This window comes from Argopecten irradians, chromosome 11 (genome assembly GCF_041381155.1).
Source record: "Argopecten irradians isolate NY chromosome 11, Ai_NY, whole genome shotgun sequence".
NCBI classification, from domain to species: domain Eukaryota; kingdom Metazoa; phylum Mollusca; class Bivalvia; order Pectinida; family Pectinidae; genus Argopecten; species Argopecten irradians.
Window position 1 is genome coordinate 31381224 of NC_091144.1, and position 14611 is coordinate 31395834.

Genomic DNA, 14611 nt, shown 5'->3' on the forward strand with positions numbered 1-14611 from the left:
CACGCTCTCGTTTAAATTAACAACTAAGTCTAGTGCTTCACTTTCTGACGACAGCATCAAAACAACACATCTCTTTTCCTAGTACAAGTGTTGGTGTTGCGTTTCAATGGATCCTGAACACGATGCTCCAGGAGTGCTTAGACCGTACATAATCAGTTATCTGCAACGCTATGTAACAAACAACCTAAGGCATTACCAGTGACAAAATATTTACTTGATTATCTTTCACCTGCTAATTCTAATGTCACATGCTAATTTCACAATGCTAACACACCTTACAATCAAAGTTATTGTTTTTAATCATCCACACAATCAGATACTACCGTGTCGGTTTGTATTCAATATGACGTCTGATATAATGTGTTTGGAATAGCATTTCAAGTGTAAACCGCACAGGACTACAATGTACTACATGTAGTATGTATGATTTAGGACTTCTTTTTGGCCCCAAAGTCAATATTACTATGTTTAGAAATTAAGGTGCCGTATTTAAACAAATCAGCACATCCTTCATTCAATTATAGTGAGAGATCTAATAATTTGACAACTTTAGTTACCATGGTAACCATCCAAAACATGCGTTAATCAAGTAATGTTTTGTCCATTTAAAAAAAATTATGATAACACATGTATAATAAAAAAAAAACCAACTTGAACATATAGAGGACACAATCCATACATCGTTCTATCAATGTAACCGCATGTTGAGGTGTTTGCTACTGGGGTCAAACTTGTCCTCTCGAAAGTCATATAATACAACGCGTTAGATAAGACACATTTCTGGTAATGTATGATCAAAGACATTTTTATTTACATTTGGTGAGGTCATGACCATATGATACTTGGATGTTACAGGTCATCGTCCTTAACGACGTGAGTTGGCACCACCTCCAGTAAGCACTGTGTCCATCGTGTTAGGGTAACTACAATTAAATACAGAATATTCACTTTCAAAAGCAAGTTTTACTTAAAATTATTATAGATCCCTTAAAGTTATGTGTTGGAAACCTTTTGTGTGTTCTTAATTTAAAATGTATGTGTGCTTACCAAACAATAGTGAAAATATCAAAGTTTCGTCCTCACTCGATGAAATATAACTGGTATTCATCAAGAAACAAAGTATATCCTCTACGTATTATATAAAACTCTATATATGACTTTCATAGTGATCCATGTATGAATAGTATTCATATACATTATAGTCTAAGAATACGAATACATTTTTCACTTCAACAACCGGTATTTTCTTACTCATTTAATTTTATTGAACTTGTGTATAATGTCCAGCGCGTCATTGGTACTTTCGGTTTGACAACAGTTTGCTAACGCTGCTTATGCAAGACATATTTCAATAGAACTCTAGATACAATGTGTTTTTGACATGAAATCTCTGACTTTGACGTTAACCATCCATTATTATTTTTTGTTTGTTTGTTTTTTTTTGTTTGGTTTGGTTTTTTTTTTCGTTTTTTTGTTTGTTATATTCCCCTGCATAAATGCTTTCGATTTAATATAATAAAATAAAAACACTTACCAAGACCAGGGATTTGGAGTTTAAAATGAACCATCGGTATATACACCAGGGCCCCAAGACCTAGGAAAGCCAGGGCGTAAAGGAATTCTACTTTAGGGTTCTGTAGAAATGGGGCTATCACAAGGTATATACATATCAGTAGTACGAATACTGGTATCACCAGGGGTAACTGTAATGGAAACAATACCACAAGCATTGATTTAGTATCAAAAACAATTATCAGGGGTAACTGTAATGGAAAAAAAATACCACAAGCATTGATTTGATATCAAAAACAATTATCAGGGGTAACTGTAATGGAAAAAATACCACAAGCATTCATTTGATATAAAATAATTATCAGGGGTAACTGTAATGGAAAAAATACCACAAGCATTGATTTGATATCAAAAACAATTATCAGTGGTAACTGTAATGGAAAAGATACCACAAGCATTCATTTGATATAAAAACAATTATCAGGGGTAACTGTAATGAAAAAAAATACCACAAGCATTGATTTGATATAAAAAAACAATTATCAGGGGTAACTGTAATGAAAAAAAATACCACAAACATTGGTTTGATATAAAAAAACAATTATCAGGGGTAACTGTAATAAAAAAAACTCTAATAAATCCGATACTAGTAACTTTACATGTATCCAATATCACAAGCTGTTGGTCGGGAGTCTGCTTACCAGTTATAAAATTCTGTAACCGATTTACGGATTATATACATTGACATCCAAAACTTTTTACAAATATACATTAAGTACAGAGATATGTAAATATTTCCAATACACGCATCAGTATATATAGTTTATCGACTTATTTATCTTCTCGAACTCATTGACTAACTAATTGCTTTTGTGAAAGTTTTCTTCGAGATAAATTGTCATTTCTTTTAACATTAGTAACATAACTTTTGGTGGGAAGTGTATATGTGTCTCTCTGTTTAATTATTACGGAAAGTTCAATGCATGTTAACCTAAGTTACATGCACAGTATATAATATTGATACGATATCCGAGGGGGAAGAAACATGCTAATGTTATTAATCTTTGTAATAGAATACTGACGCCATTGTCTGTTACCAACATAATCAGCCTATCCCGCTATCTCTTTCTTCTATCTAATCTGTTCCTATTTTTAAGAAAACTAATTATGGTGATTTGAAATATAATGCTATCTAATAATGTTTGGATCTAACGTGATTTAACGTGTGTCTGACCCTCTTGCTAATATGACAATAAATTATGTTTAAATTAAAATATCGTATAGCTGGATGTTTTCGCGGGTAAAATGAATAGTGATTTTAATTTAACTCCAGAAAAAATAAATCTCTACAAAACAAAAATCTTTGCGACATCAATAATATCCTGCGAAATCGCAAAAAAAATCCCTGTGAAAATTGCCGACTATACGGTAGGATCACCATGCAATCTGATATCATAAAATAGGCACTACCTATAACTGATTTATAAAAACAACAAAATAATGGAAATATCAGATGACAACAAATTTATTTTTTAAAGTATTGAATTGATAATGGCGGTTAAAAGAAAATATGGCTGTTATGTTAAAAAAAATTCCTAATGGCAACTAAAGTTGCAAAACAAAGCATAAAATCTACCATTTCGATAGATCATATCATAATGAACATCCCCGAAATGCTATTGAGAGGAACGCGAGTACAAGCGTCTATAAAATTGTGCATTTTAAGGGATGTGATGACAAAGATATGCATTAAAAGTTCTTTACCTTGATGACTCGTTCAGCATCTTTCATTTTCCATCTGAGTATAATAACAGCGACCATTGCCATTCCATAGAAAAGCCAGGAGAGGAAGTTCAGTAGGTTGAGAAGAGTAGCAATCTCTGCGGGGATCATGTAAATCATGCTTAAGGTCGTCTGATAGCAAAAAAAGGAATGAACGAGGATAGAAACATTTATAAAATATCCAAATTTACAGCAAAACACACAACTGCGATTAACCGTTTCTTCTTTAAAATTACACTCTTTTTGTTTACCTTTTTGGTGTCTCTAGTATAACCAATTGATGAATATTTTTTGTTTATGTACGTGCCAGGGCTTACCCAAAGTATTTGAATAATTGGCTTGCCATTTGTCTTTACTTCACAATCAATACCTACCCACAATGGCATAGAGCTCTGTAATATTCAAATCATTCTTGAATTTTTTGTTTCTGTTTTAACTTTCTTAAGTAACTTCTTATTCACAATTTGAATAAAAAATCAATGAATATATAATCTGTAAACTGTACTAAATCAAAAGTGTAAGGGTAAGAACAAATGTATAGTGTTGACAGAACTCACAAGAAGCAGGACGGAAGGTAATGGAATCCGACTTTTGACATGGATGTATGAACACAGCTCAGGCATATGGTTTTCTCTGGCAGCCTGGAACAACAAGCTACTCAAAACAATGACACAATATCAATACCAGTAAGGAATCTCATATATTCAAATTGTATACCAGATAGTAGATAGCCAACAATTTTTTTGCTTAATTTAACAAACGAAACTTTGACTACACTAACCGTGAACTTGTGAAGCTGCTTCCATTGCTGGAGCCGTATACGGAACAGATGACGACGATGGGTATGAGGATGACAGCCGGCGGTATTACCTGTTCCGCCCAGGTCTGAAACGTAAGTGTTTTAGGCTATACTGGTAGTTGTGTTTTTTTCCCAATTTTGTGTCCGCGTGCTGAACGGTTTCTAGTTCACAAGGATGAAAAGCAAACACAAACATTTTGTTTTATCTGAGCAGTAAAATAAAAACCTGTGAATCAGAGCAATAACTAGACTGGTATTTGAAAAAAATTTAAAGTAATGTGTTGTTGATTTTTTACAGTGCTATCTGTTGTGGTAGATCATCTCTGTGTTACTTTATATGATATATCTTATTATGGAAAGCACAAAAAAGTTTATATAAATTAATAAAATAAGTTCAATCAATAAAGACAAGTCATAATAAATGTTGAGAATAATGTGTAAAAGAGTAGTTGTAATAATATAAGACTGAGTTAAAAGTTATGAACAAAAGTTGAAAGAGTGACCTAATGTGTGAGGCTATATGTTGTGATGTGGCTGACCCTAGGTTTCCAACCTCGGCAGCTCTCCAAATAAAATTTGTTTGTTTTGAAAAAAAAAACTATCAATGCGAGCTGACAGAAACCAGGAGTCATACCCATACGTCACTGTCTGACTATTTGAAAAAAAATGCCTGGATTTCTCCTTTATTTTGCGAATATTTATTGCAACAGATGCAAAATGTAATAATGATGTAAGCAAAACATCTTTTTTTATTCCTGTGTAACCTTTATGTACATTTACTTTTAAGTCGGGACATTTTTTCTGAACCACCCTGTACGTACCACTCCCACTGCCCATGACGATAGAAACTCGGTTTTGGTCAGGACAGCGAGATAGGAGGCGTTGACCAATAGGTAAACAATGGTGACCAGTATTACCGAGATCACGATGGCTAGAGGCAGGTTCCTGGTAAAAGATCAACGTGTCAGAAATGTCAAAAATGATCTTTATCACTTCTTCTCTAGATTCAGTAAAGACGATGATAAAATGATATTGCACTTTTATGAAATTTGGAATAGAAAATTGATTCGTTTCCATAGAAAATAAACATGCTTTAAAAAGTAGGTTGATTAGAAGAAATGTTTTTACTTATCACGCGACAAAAATCCCTATAAATAAAAAGTAACTGAGGTAGTTCTGTTATAAATCTTCAGAATGCAATACAACAATACAGTTAAGTTTATTCGCCATACAGAATAGTTATACTTTAAAACATACCTCCTCGGTTTTTGAATTTCCTCTGTTACAAAATTTAGTCCTCCCCTATAAGAAAGAAAATCTAATTTTATTTAATTTTTCAATAAAACACATAAAACAGTTTTGCTAAGTGTTAGGATTTATCTTTAAGTAACTGCAGCTTACCTGCTAGAAAGCTACCTTACACAAAGGATTTTATTTATAAACACATATTAACATGATTATTGATTACGATAAAATCATATAAGCACTGTGGTTTGAAGCATCAACTTCTACGTTTGAGTTTGACGTATAATCATTGACGAAATGTCTGTTCCTATATGTTCCTATATTTACTCTCACTAGTTTTGAATTTCTTAATATTCTCGTACAATATTGTGTACTCTTTTCTCCATTTACCATCCATCATAAGCCCAGAGACCGCTGTAAACCGCCAATGCCACATTCTGTACATCGTCTGTCGTACCTTCAAACCCAGTCACCAGACTTCCATATTTCCCTAAAATAATTAGTATTATCTTATTGGTACATGTATATTTGCTCATTTATGAGCCACAACTGTTAATATAATATTAGTATTCTGATTCTTTTGGTTATATTGTTCTATTCATAATGTATATATCAATACAGATGTAATTCAGCATTTTTTGAAAGCCAAACGATTACGCTGTAGACCAGTATATATACTTCACAATGATATATGGTTTATAAAATTGCCTTTCTTCTTCTGTACATATGCCATCATTACTAAGCAACTTTAAAACAGATGTAATGCGTTAAAACAGTTCAACCTTTAAATTCTCTCATACATTTTGTTTCACTTATTTATCTAAATCTAACATCCGGGTCAGTAACTAACCTTGCGACATCCATATTATCCCTCCGATCATTATAACCACCAACCCCATCAGTTTGACGAACGTAAAGAAGATCTGTACCCGAGCTGTGAGTCGTACGCTGATAGAGTTGGTAATGGCCACTGATACTACAAAGGTTTCGAAGAAATCAAATCAATAGATCGTGGTATGAAGCAATCTTCAATCACTTCATATTTACTGTATAGCAGGTTATTTTCGCGGGGATTATACCTTTGAGATTTCGCGGTCATTTCTATGATCATAAATATTTGAACCGTGAAATATTGAAAATGATAACTATTTATTATATACACTTAAAGCCAGATTGCAAAAAAATTGACCGCGTAAATAACCGGTTATACGGTATTGAAGTAGATATTGGGCTACGTTATTTGATCTTTCAAAGTCTCTTGCCTTTCACCGGCAGAATTGCGCTTTCAATTCATGTCAATGCATCCACTTAGTTTACATTTTTGTAGGTATTGAAGTAGATATTGGGCTACGTTATTTGATCTTTCAAAGTCTCTTGCCTTTCACCGGCAGAATTGCGCTTTCAATTCATGTCAATGCATCCACTTAGTTTACATTTTTGTATGTACTGTTATACTGTAAACACACTTAGTTCAGCACAGTTTAATTTTAGCGCAAGCCCTGTAAATTATCATTTATTAGATATAAATAAGTGCATTTCGGTGGTACCCGTTTACAAAATTTACCGCTGTACATGAATTAGCGCTTCAAATACAGCACATAAATCACTAAAATAAAGCCACCGCTAAAATACGTTCAGCTACAGTATTCGTTTTGCTCTCTGCTGAATAGTGTTGTGATACTATTTGTCATTTCAGATTGTATTGTTCATATAAAAATTCCCGCAAAACTAGGTCATGGTGTGAATGGCTTATGGAGAGTTGCTTTAACCAAATGGATGACGTTTTGATATCATGACTGAACAACGTATGCGCGATTCGCTAGTTTCAATAAAATATCTTTAAACTATATCCGAGTTCCTGTTGGATAGTGGTTATATTTTATCCGTTAACCAATGTTTTTTCTCTGGTAATTTATCTTGATACATGTAGTTGTTAACAATTATATCACGAATTAACGTAGCGAAGTGATCAAATCGTCGTCATCATGCCTTAAAGCAAAATATATGTAAATCAACAATAACTTGGATACTCACATACAGCTGTAGTTGCTATGACCTTTTTTATGTTTGTCGACTGACTACAATCATCAAGTATTACTTCTGATAGATACTCAGCTAATGTGAGAGCTTTCACTGTCATTGCACCCGGCATTACTGCTAATGCCTGACACCAAACATACATAAAGGCCACGAAAGATCCGTAAGTCTTCAGAAAGTACGCATGCTCAGCACCCGACTTCCGGATTAGCGTTCCAAGTTCAGCATATACCAGTGCGGCTGTAAAACAATGTAACCAACCGATTTAGTAAAAAGATTATCAGATAACGCAAAATACCTTGTTTTTGTAAAGTTATTGAAGTGTTATGATCTGCACGACAGGTAAATAATTGTATATGATGTAACTAAACTTTGATATTGTCTTTCTAGAAAATTGTAATAATTTGTTTGAACGGTTTAAAATATTCTGTAATCTCTTAACATATTTTTTTTTTCATTTGGTGATTACAGTTATAACATACACATCCTTTGTATAACGATGTGAAAAAAGAAAATCATGAATTGTGAAACTGTAAAACAAAACCGTACCAATAAATTGACGAAATAAACTATTGCGTAAAAAGGAAAAATTATGACTTCAAATTACACGAGCTATATCTTAGTAATCACAAGTAATTAATACACTTTCTAATTACCACACATGGAGATGACGCCACACAGAGCCCAGACCACCAGACACAGGCCAACAGATCCTGTTTTAGCCAAGACATTCCTGGGGGATATAAAGATACCTGACCCTGAAAAAGATGAAGTTTTCATGGAAAAGGTATGAAGTATTTGTGTTTCATTTATAGCAGATGACAAATAATATAACAAAATAGATGGATCATTTCTGCATCATATCTCTTTCTTGTTCAGTGATGTTAAGAACCAAATGTATTGTTAATTGGAGACGATGAAATTTAAATTGCAGCCACTCGTCAGTAATAATCTCCCTTCATTCATCTGTCATCAATTACCTTTGTTCGTTAGTTATTATCTCCCTTTGTTCGTCAGTATTTGTCCCCCTTTGTTCTTAGTCATTGTCTTCCTTTGTTCGTCAGAAATTGTCTCATTTTGTTCGTCAGTTATTGTCTCCCTTCGTTCATTAGTTATTGTCTCCCTTTGTTCGTCAGTTATTTTCTCTCTTTATTCGTCAGTTATTGTCCCCCCCCCTTGTTCGTCAGTTATTATCTCCTTTTATTCGTCAGTTATTGTCCACCCCCCCCCCCACTCCCGTTCGTAAGTAATTATCTCCATTGGTTCGTCAGTTATTGTACTTCCTTGTTCGTCAGTTATCATCTTTTATTCGTCAGTTATCATCTCCCTTTATCAGTTACTGTCTCCCTTTGTTCGTCACTTATTGTCTCTCTTTGTTTGTCAGTTATTGTCTCCCTTTGTTCGTCGTAAAAACCTTTATGAATTATCATGACTGTGTACTAAATAAAAAACTCTTTTATGCTTTATTATGTAGTTATTTGATTTCGCAGGGAAAACTGTTTGCGCATTTGCAATTGTTAATAAGCTATCTTGTTATTAGTTTTATTTTATTTGCGAGCATTTACATTTTCGAAAATTTAATAGATCTCGAATATAGCGAAATAATACCAAAAGTAATAAATGTTTTCCTGGTATGAAACAAAATCGACAAAAATAGATATGCAATGGTATCTTTAATATTGAGATGCGTTATTCAAAACCACGAACACTTTGTTCGTGGGAGGCAAACACGGAGAAGATTGAGGTTACATTTTATTAGGTGGAACATCGCGTTGGTTTATAACACAAATATCATATCAAAGCCACGAATACGTAGTTCAGCAACATTATTACATCGCAGGCCGATATAAAAATACACAAGAATAGTGTAGAAACAAACAAACCATTAGCACAGAGGCTTATGAAGAACAGATAACGTTAAGCTAGTGTTACTTAGAAGTCAATGTTCTAGACTCCACTGACAAGCTTGGGATTACAATCACGGGTCAAATTTAAATAAGTCATCAATGCGTTGATAAGGTGGAAATGAGGACAAAACACCACTTAACTTTCCATATCTGATCGGGAATATTTATTTTCCACGACCAGAAGACTGCTGAAGAGATTGCGTTAAATTTGTGCTTGTAAAAAATGATACTATACATGTATTTGGCATATTATCTCTTTTTTTATTTTGCCAAACGTTTCACTTGATTTGACCTCGAGATGACTGTTCGCTTCTGTGAGGTCTATCACCTACCCTTGAATGTAAACGTGATATTTTCTGAGTCTGCTTAATTATCGGTCGGCATATGAATGAGATGACATGCGTGTCCGCTGTCAGTATAGTGTGACCAAGCGGAGTACAATTATCGGTGTCTTTGGCAGCATGCTTCCGTGAGACAACGTTTAAATGAGCCACAATTTCGTCTATGTTTAGATAATATCACAGCCTCCTTAAACACACAGCAGCTAGCAGCACTATTGTTGTATACATGGGAGGTCGTCCGAAGAGGACATAAGCTTTTTATAGGCTATTTAGCATAACAAACCAAGACATTGTCACGAAAATAAACAAAAATACTTTTTACTACATATTTATCCATATGTTGTTTTCAAATTATGTATAATGAAAAAATCAAACAAATGACAAAGTTTAATTTGAACTGGACGATGTGATTTTTTTCCTATATTTACATGGTAAAGTTAACTACGTCGCACCACCATAAATGATCGAACAAAGGTTTTGTAAAATCACTGAAACATCCTTCTTTTTAACATAACTATTTTAAACCTTTTTATTTACACGAAGTCAATATTTCATGTTTTTGTTCTAATCAACATTTTCACTAATTCATAAATTAGCGATAAGGAACACCAAATGACAATCGTGCATTCATGAATACAATAATTCGAGAAACAATTGAATTTCAAACTCGGACTCCCTCGTGAATTCATGCGAAAATTTGTATCCTGTGAAAAGTTATTTACAGAAAACAGTACAAATTATATGCATACTTTTGTACGTTAAGGCCTAAATTAACACTGTTGTGTCTATTAGTAGTGGGGTGTCGTTAACATATTGGTAATGAGGGTTACGACCTTTTACAGACATTTAAAGACTGATGGCCTTGATTTCATGTTCTTTTTATGTTAAAATTGTCAATATTATCAAATACTTACGCTGAACATTTTAATGTTGCATTTATATAGACTTAGGTATTATCATATGTAAAAATGCATAAAGGGACAAAGTCTTAATACGTATTGGAAGTTGCATTTATATCGGCTATAAACCGGTTCTAATAAAAGCAGAAGTAGTTTGGTCACTGTGATCTGTGTACAAATGTCTACTCAAAAGCACGTTCACCGCCATTAAAAATGGTAATAGCTTTTTGTTTATTGTAAGCCGAACATGAACCCACACAAGTTGAAGAAGGCACGTTATGTCTGGAACTACTATTTGTGGTCTTTGCATAACTTACTGTAATTCGTCTTCGGTATGAGTAACAAAAAATGAGATTGGGTATGTACCAAAATTATATAGCTCCTCTTCAAACTTAACTTCCGCCGACCATTTTACGATTTATAGCAAATCACCTAGATGCCATGTAGTTTCATATGTGTTAACTCACCTATGATGCTACCAACTATAAAGGATATTGAACTTAATAAACCAAGTCGCCGCTTGACCCCAAATTTCTCTACGGTAACTTTGTTGGTAGTTTCTGACATCTTCCTGGATCCTTGTTGACTGTGTACAATTCGAGTCAGGGACAACACCAAGTGCCTGTAAATAATGATACTGATCATAACATTTCTAAGTGACATTTATTGATACACACACGTATTTTCAAATATATTTTCACATACAGAGAACAGAGAGAACAGACTTATCCCTTACAAAAACACAATTTTTGCATTGCTAATGCGATATCAAAAACTTTATGAACGAGGTTTTAAAAGCATCCTGCTTTTAATCTCCACATTAAACTCTTACTGGAATACCTACAGATTACGTTTTAAAAGTCTTCAATATTTTATCGCTCATTCAGAAATATAGATCTATTTGTAAGACAGCACCTTTGAAAATGTTTGTTCGGAAGATACCATTGTACACCTACCTTTAAAATCGTGTAAAACTCGATCAAACCTGTGTTGTGACGTTCATTCAATGACGAAAATATGACATGCATACATCTGTATTTTGTCTACATGCGGCTGGGCTGTACTGCAGTGGCATGGTACATTATATTGTCGGTGTAATAGGTACCACCCAAATGGTTTTATTAGCGAATTACAATGATAGAAACTTCTAATATATGCATGGACATCAACCGTGCCAACTAGTGACAACAGCTAACTGTGCCGAATAAAAGTAAAAAATAACAAAGATGTCCGAGTTGTGACTATAGTAAACTTGTCAGAAAAAAAAACCCCAACAAAAACAACATTATCGCATAAATACAAAATTTGGTCGTGGTTTCATTACTGTGTGCTCTTTTGGCTATAGATATGTGACTGCAGTCACAAAATAAATAGGACGATTTTCAGCTACAACTTGACACAGTTTCAGGTTTGGTATCTTAATTAGTGTCATTTGATATTGGTTTAATCATGGAAGAGGTTGACGTAAATCTGTTTTGTACATTAAATTGGTATTGTGAGTGGAGCTAAAGGTAGATAGGTCAAACAAGGAGATATATTGGCCAGGTACCAACTACTTAAATCAGAATATAACGTTTATCAGGTTTCTATCGAAATGTGATGCAGATGCAGTATTTTGAATAGACGTTCGATCAATTGCACGCACTAGTTACGTTGAGAGAGAAATATTACATAAAAATACTGTAAATCATTTTGTTTTTTTTATATGTAGACTAGACTGAATATCCTTGCATAAATTATTGTTTGAAAGATGTTACCTCGCTGCTTTTTTTGCCATTTTCATTTTTTCTATATAAGAAATAGAAGCAAACGAAATAGTATTTTTCTTCAGATACAAATGTTACCTACTTTACACCATTACCATCATTGAAAAAATGAGCTTCTTATTTTACTTCAAGATAAAAATATTAAAAAAATATAAGTTGAGTTCGAACAAAAAGTCCATGGCTCTACGCCATATATAGAATGAAGCACAGATTGTGCATCCACCCAAAGCAAAACAAGTTATATAATGTTAATTAGACTTAAGTTTATGTACATTAATTAACACTTATTACTGTTCAAATGATGAGTATCGTTTATACACTGTCGGCGGTAGAGCATATTTAAGATATAAAACAATAAACGATACATTCTCCTATTCCAAACTTTTGTGTTTTGAATTGTTCATATATTATGTCAATTTAACGGTAATTTATAGATATTCTTAATATGGCAACGCTGTTTCACCATCAAAGTCCTATTATTTAACATTTGCGCTAGCCAAATACTTGTGAAGAGGTGATGTCAGGTCGTAACCTTTAAGTTTGACTAAGATGTTTGTCTAAGGATATACACAGAAAAAGTAAACGTTGTGTCAATGATACTATTTAAGAGTAAAGGTCAGCCTACAAAGTTGACTATGTGATAAGATGTGTGATTTTAAGCATATTTTGAAGATTTGATTATATATAAAACAGTATTTTCGAAATAAATTGCTTGTTTTGTGTAAATATTTGCAGAATGGATAAACACCAACAACAATTTATAAGAAAAGTAGTGGATGTAAATTATTAACTACCATTTAGCAATTTAATAATTTATCAATTTTCGATATTTCTGCTAATATTTTCAATTTGAAGGTGACTTTTATTCTAGTACTCCATTGTGTGAAAAAGACATTTACAAAGATATATTAATAAAAACAACATCTGTGTTTAAGTACAACAGCAAAATTTGTGTAGTGCGACTTGAGAAAATCGTTAATATACTGCTGTTGTCGGTTCTTCAATAAATGCATTGCCCTTTCTTCAATAAATGCATTGCCCTTAGTATATTTGTATGATATTCAATTGTTCAATCATTATATGCAAAAAAAATTGCAATAAAGAAAATGAATTTATTGATTTCACACTGTGAAAATTAATTAGGCATATTCTGACAACATGACACCAAAAAATATACATAAATTTAGAATATACAATACCAGGAATTCAGACCGAGGGAAATGAAAGATGAATACTCACCGACAGTAGAAGTTGACAGTGGTCTTGTTTATGGCGGTGTCCAAATTACAAAAAAACATTGCACCTGTCTGTCCACGAAAGATTGCATTATGCTTAAGTATATTGGTTGAAATATTTACTTTCAAACGAATGATCAATACGCTGATTGGAACATAGTATAGCATTTACTAGGATAGTGTTCTACCAAAAAATCTCATTCAAAGGGCATTACTTATATGTATAACGATTTTATGTATATTTGTTAGTTAAAGTTGCTCCACCGCTGACAGAATATAAACGATACCCCTCATTTGAACAATAACTGAGTTATAATCGTGTCTATGTATGTGTCTAATTAACACAAAACTGTTTTTGGTGGGTGCACAATCAGTACTTAATTCCATATACCTGTAGGTCATAGTGCCAAGGAATTTTTTCGTAACGCAATTAATTTTTCTAATATTTTATGTTAAATAAAGAAGCTCAAACTTTTAACTAGTGGTAATAGTGTAAAGTAAGTACCTTTTGTAACTGATCATGAGGAAAAATACTAATTTGTCTGCTCCTGTTTTTGATGGGGAAATCTTTAAATGTATACATTCAACCACTGTATACTTTTTACTGTGTCTGGTATGTGATCTTAACATGGAAAACAAGCCAAATGAATGGTTTTTTTTGTCAATAACTGATGTTTGCATTTAATTTGATTTATATTGTGTATTGATTTTAAGGTCACCTTCAAAGAAGTTTCAAAATGACCTATTCTAGTTGTTTTCCATTTGTCATCTGTTTCCATGTCTGAATTCTGTGAAACCCCTACACCAATTTATGTGTAACTAAAGTTTTGAAGATTGTTTTTCTCGATCTTAAGTCAACTATAACAGTACTAGTGTGATCTTAACACTATCTTTATTCTTCATTGCTATAAAGGTAATACCATTCTGACTATCAGAGTTATCTCCCTTCTTTTGTAATGGAATAAAACCAAGGGAAGTAACTGTGATAGGACAATCTTGTACAATTTCCATTATTGTATTCACTTCAGATACATTGTAGACCTATACATAGAAATGTATGGGGAATTCAATTTAAAAAAAAGCCAGAA

General features: G+C 33.1%; 1 protein-coding gene across 1 annotated transcript; it reads right to left on the bottom strand.

The window, feature by feature from the left end:
• Positions 1-196: 196 nt before the first annotated feature.
• LOC138335303 (b(0,+)-type amino acid transporter 1-like) lies at positions 197-11636 on the bottom strand. Its single transcript, XM_069284325.1, has 13 exons — positions 11479-11636; positions 10990-11144; positions 8032-8133; positions 7373-7615; positions 6189-6314; positions 5729-5828; positions 5351-5395; positions 4915-5038; positions 4076-4179; positions 3852-3948; positions 3277-3426; positions 1535-1703; positions 197-923 (listed from the first exon to the last, which is right to left on the bottom strand). Exons 2-13 carry the CDS (start codon positions 11087-11089, stop codon positions 850-852), a joined length of 1434 nt encoding a protein of 477 aa, XP_069140426.1. The 5' UTR covers positions 11090-11144; positions 11479-11636; the 3' UTR covers positions 197-849.
• Positions 11637-14611: the final 2975 nt, after the last annotated feature.

Excerpts from the sequence above, each read along its gene's own strand:
- LOC138335303 (XM_069284325.1), bottom strand. The coding sequence starts at position 11,089 with ATGTCAGAAACTACCAACAAAGTTACCGTAGAGAAATTTGGGGTCAAG. Across the intron at positions 5,829-6,188 it reads GATAATATGGATGTCGCAAG|GGAAATATGGAAGTCTGGTG; the intron begins GTTAGTTACTGA and ends TAATTATTTTAG. Across the intron at positions 5,396-5,728 it reads CTCTGGGCTTATGATGGATG|GGGAGGACTAAATTTTGTAA; the intron begins GTAAATGGAGAA and ends TCTTTCTTATAG.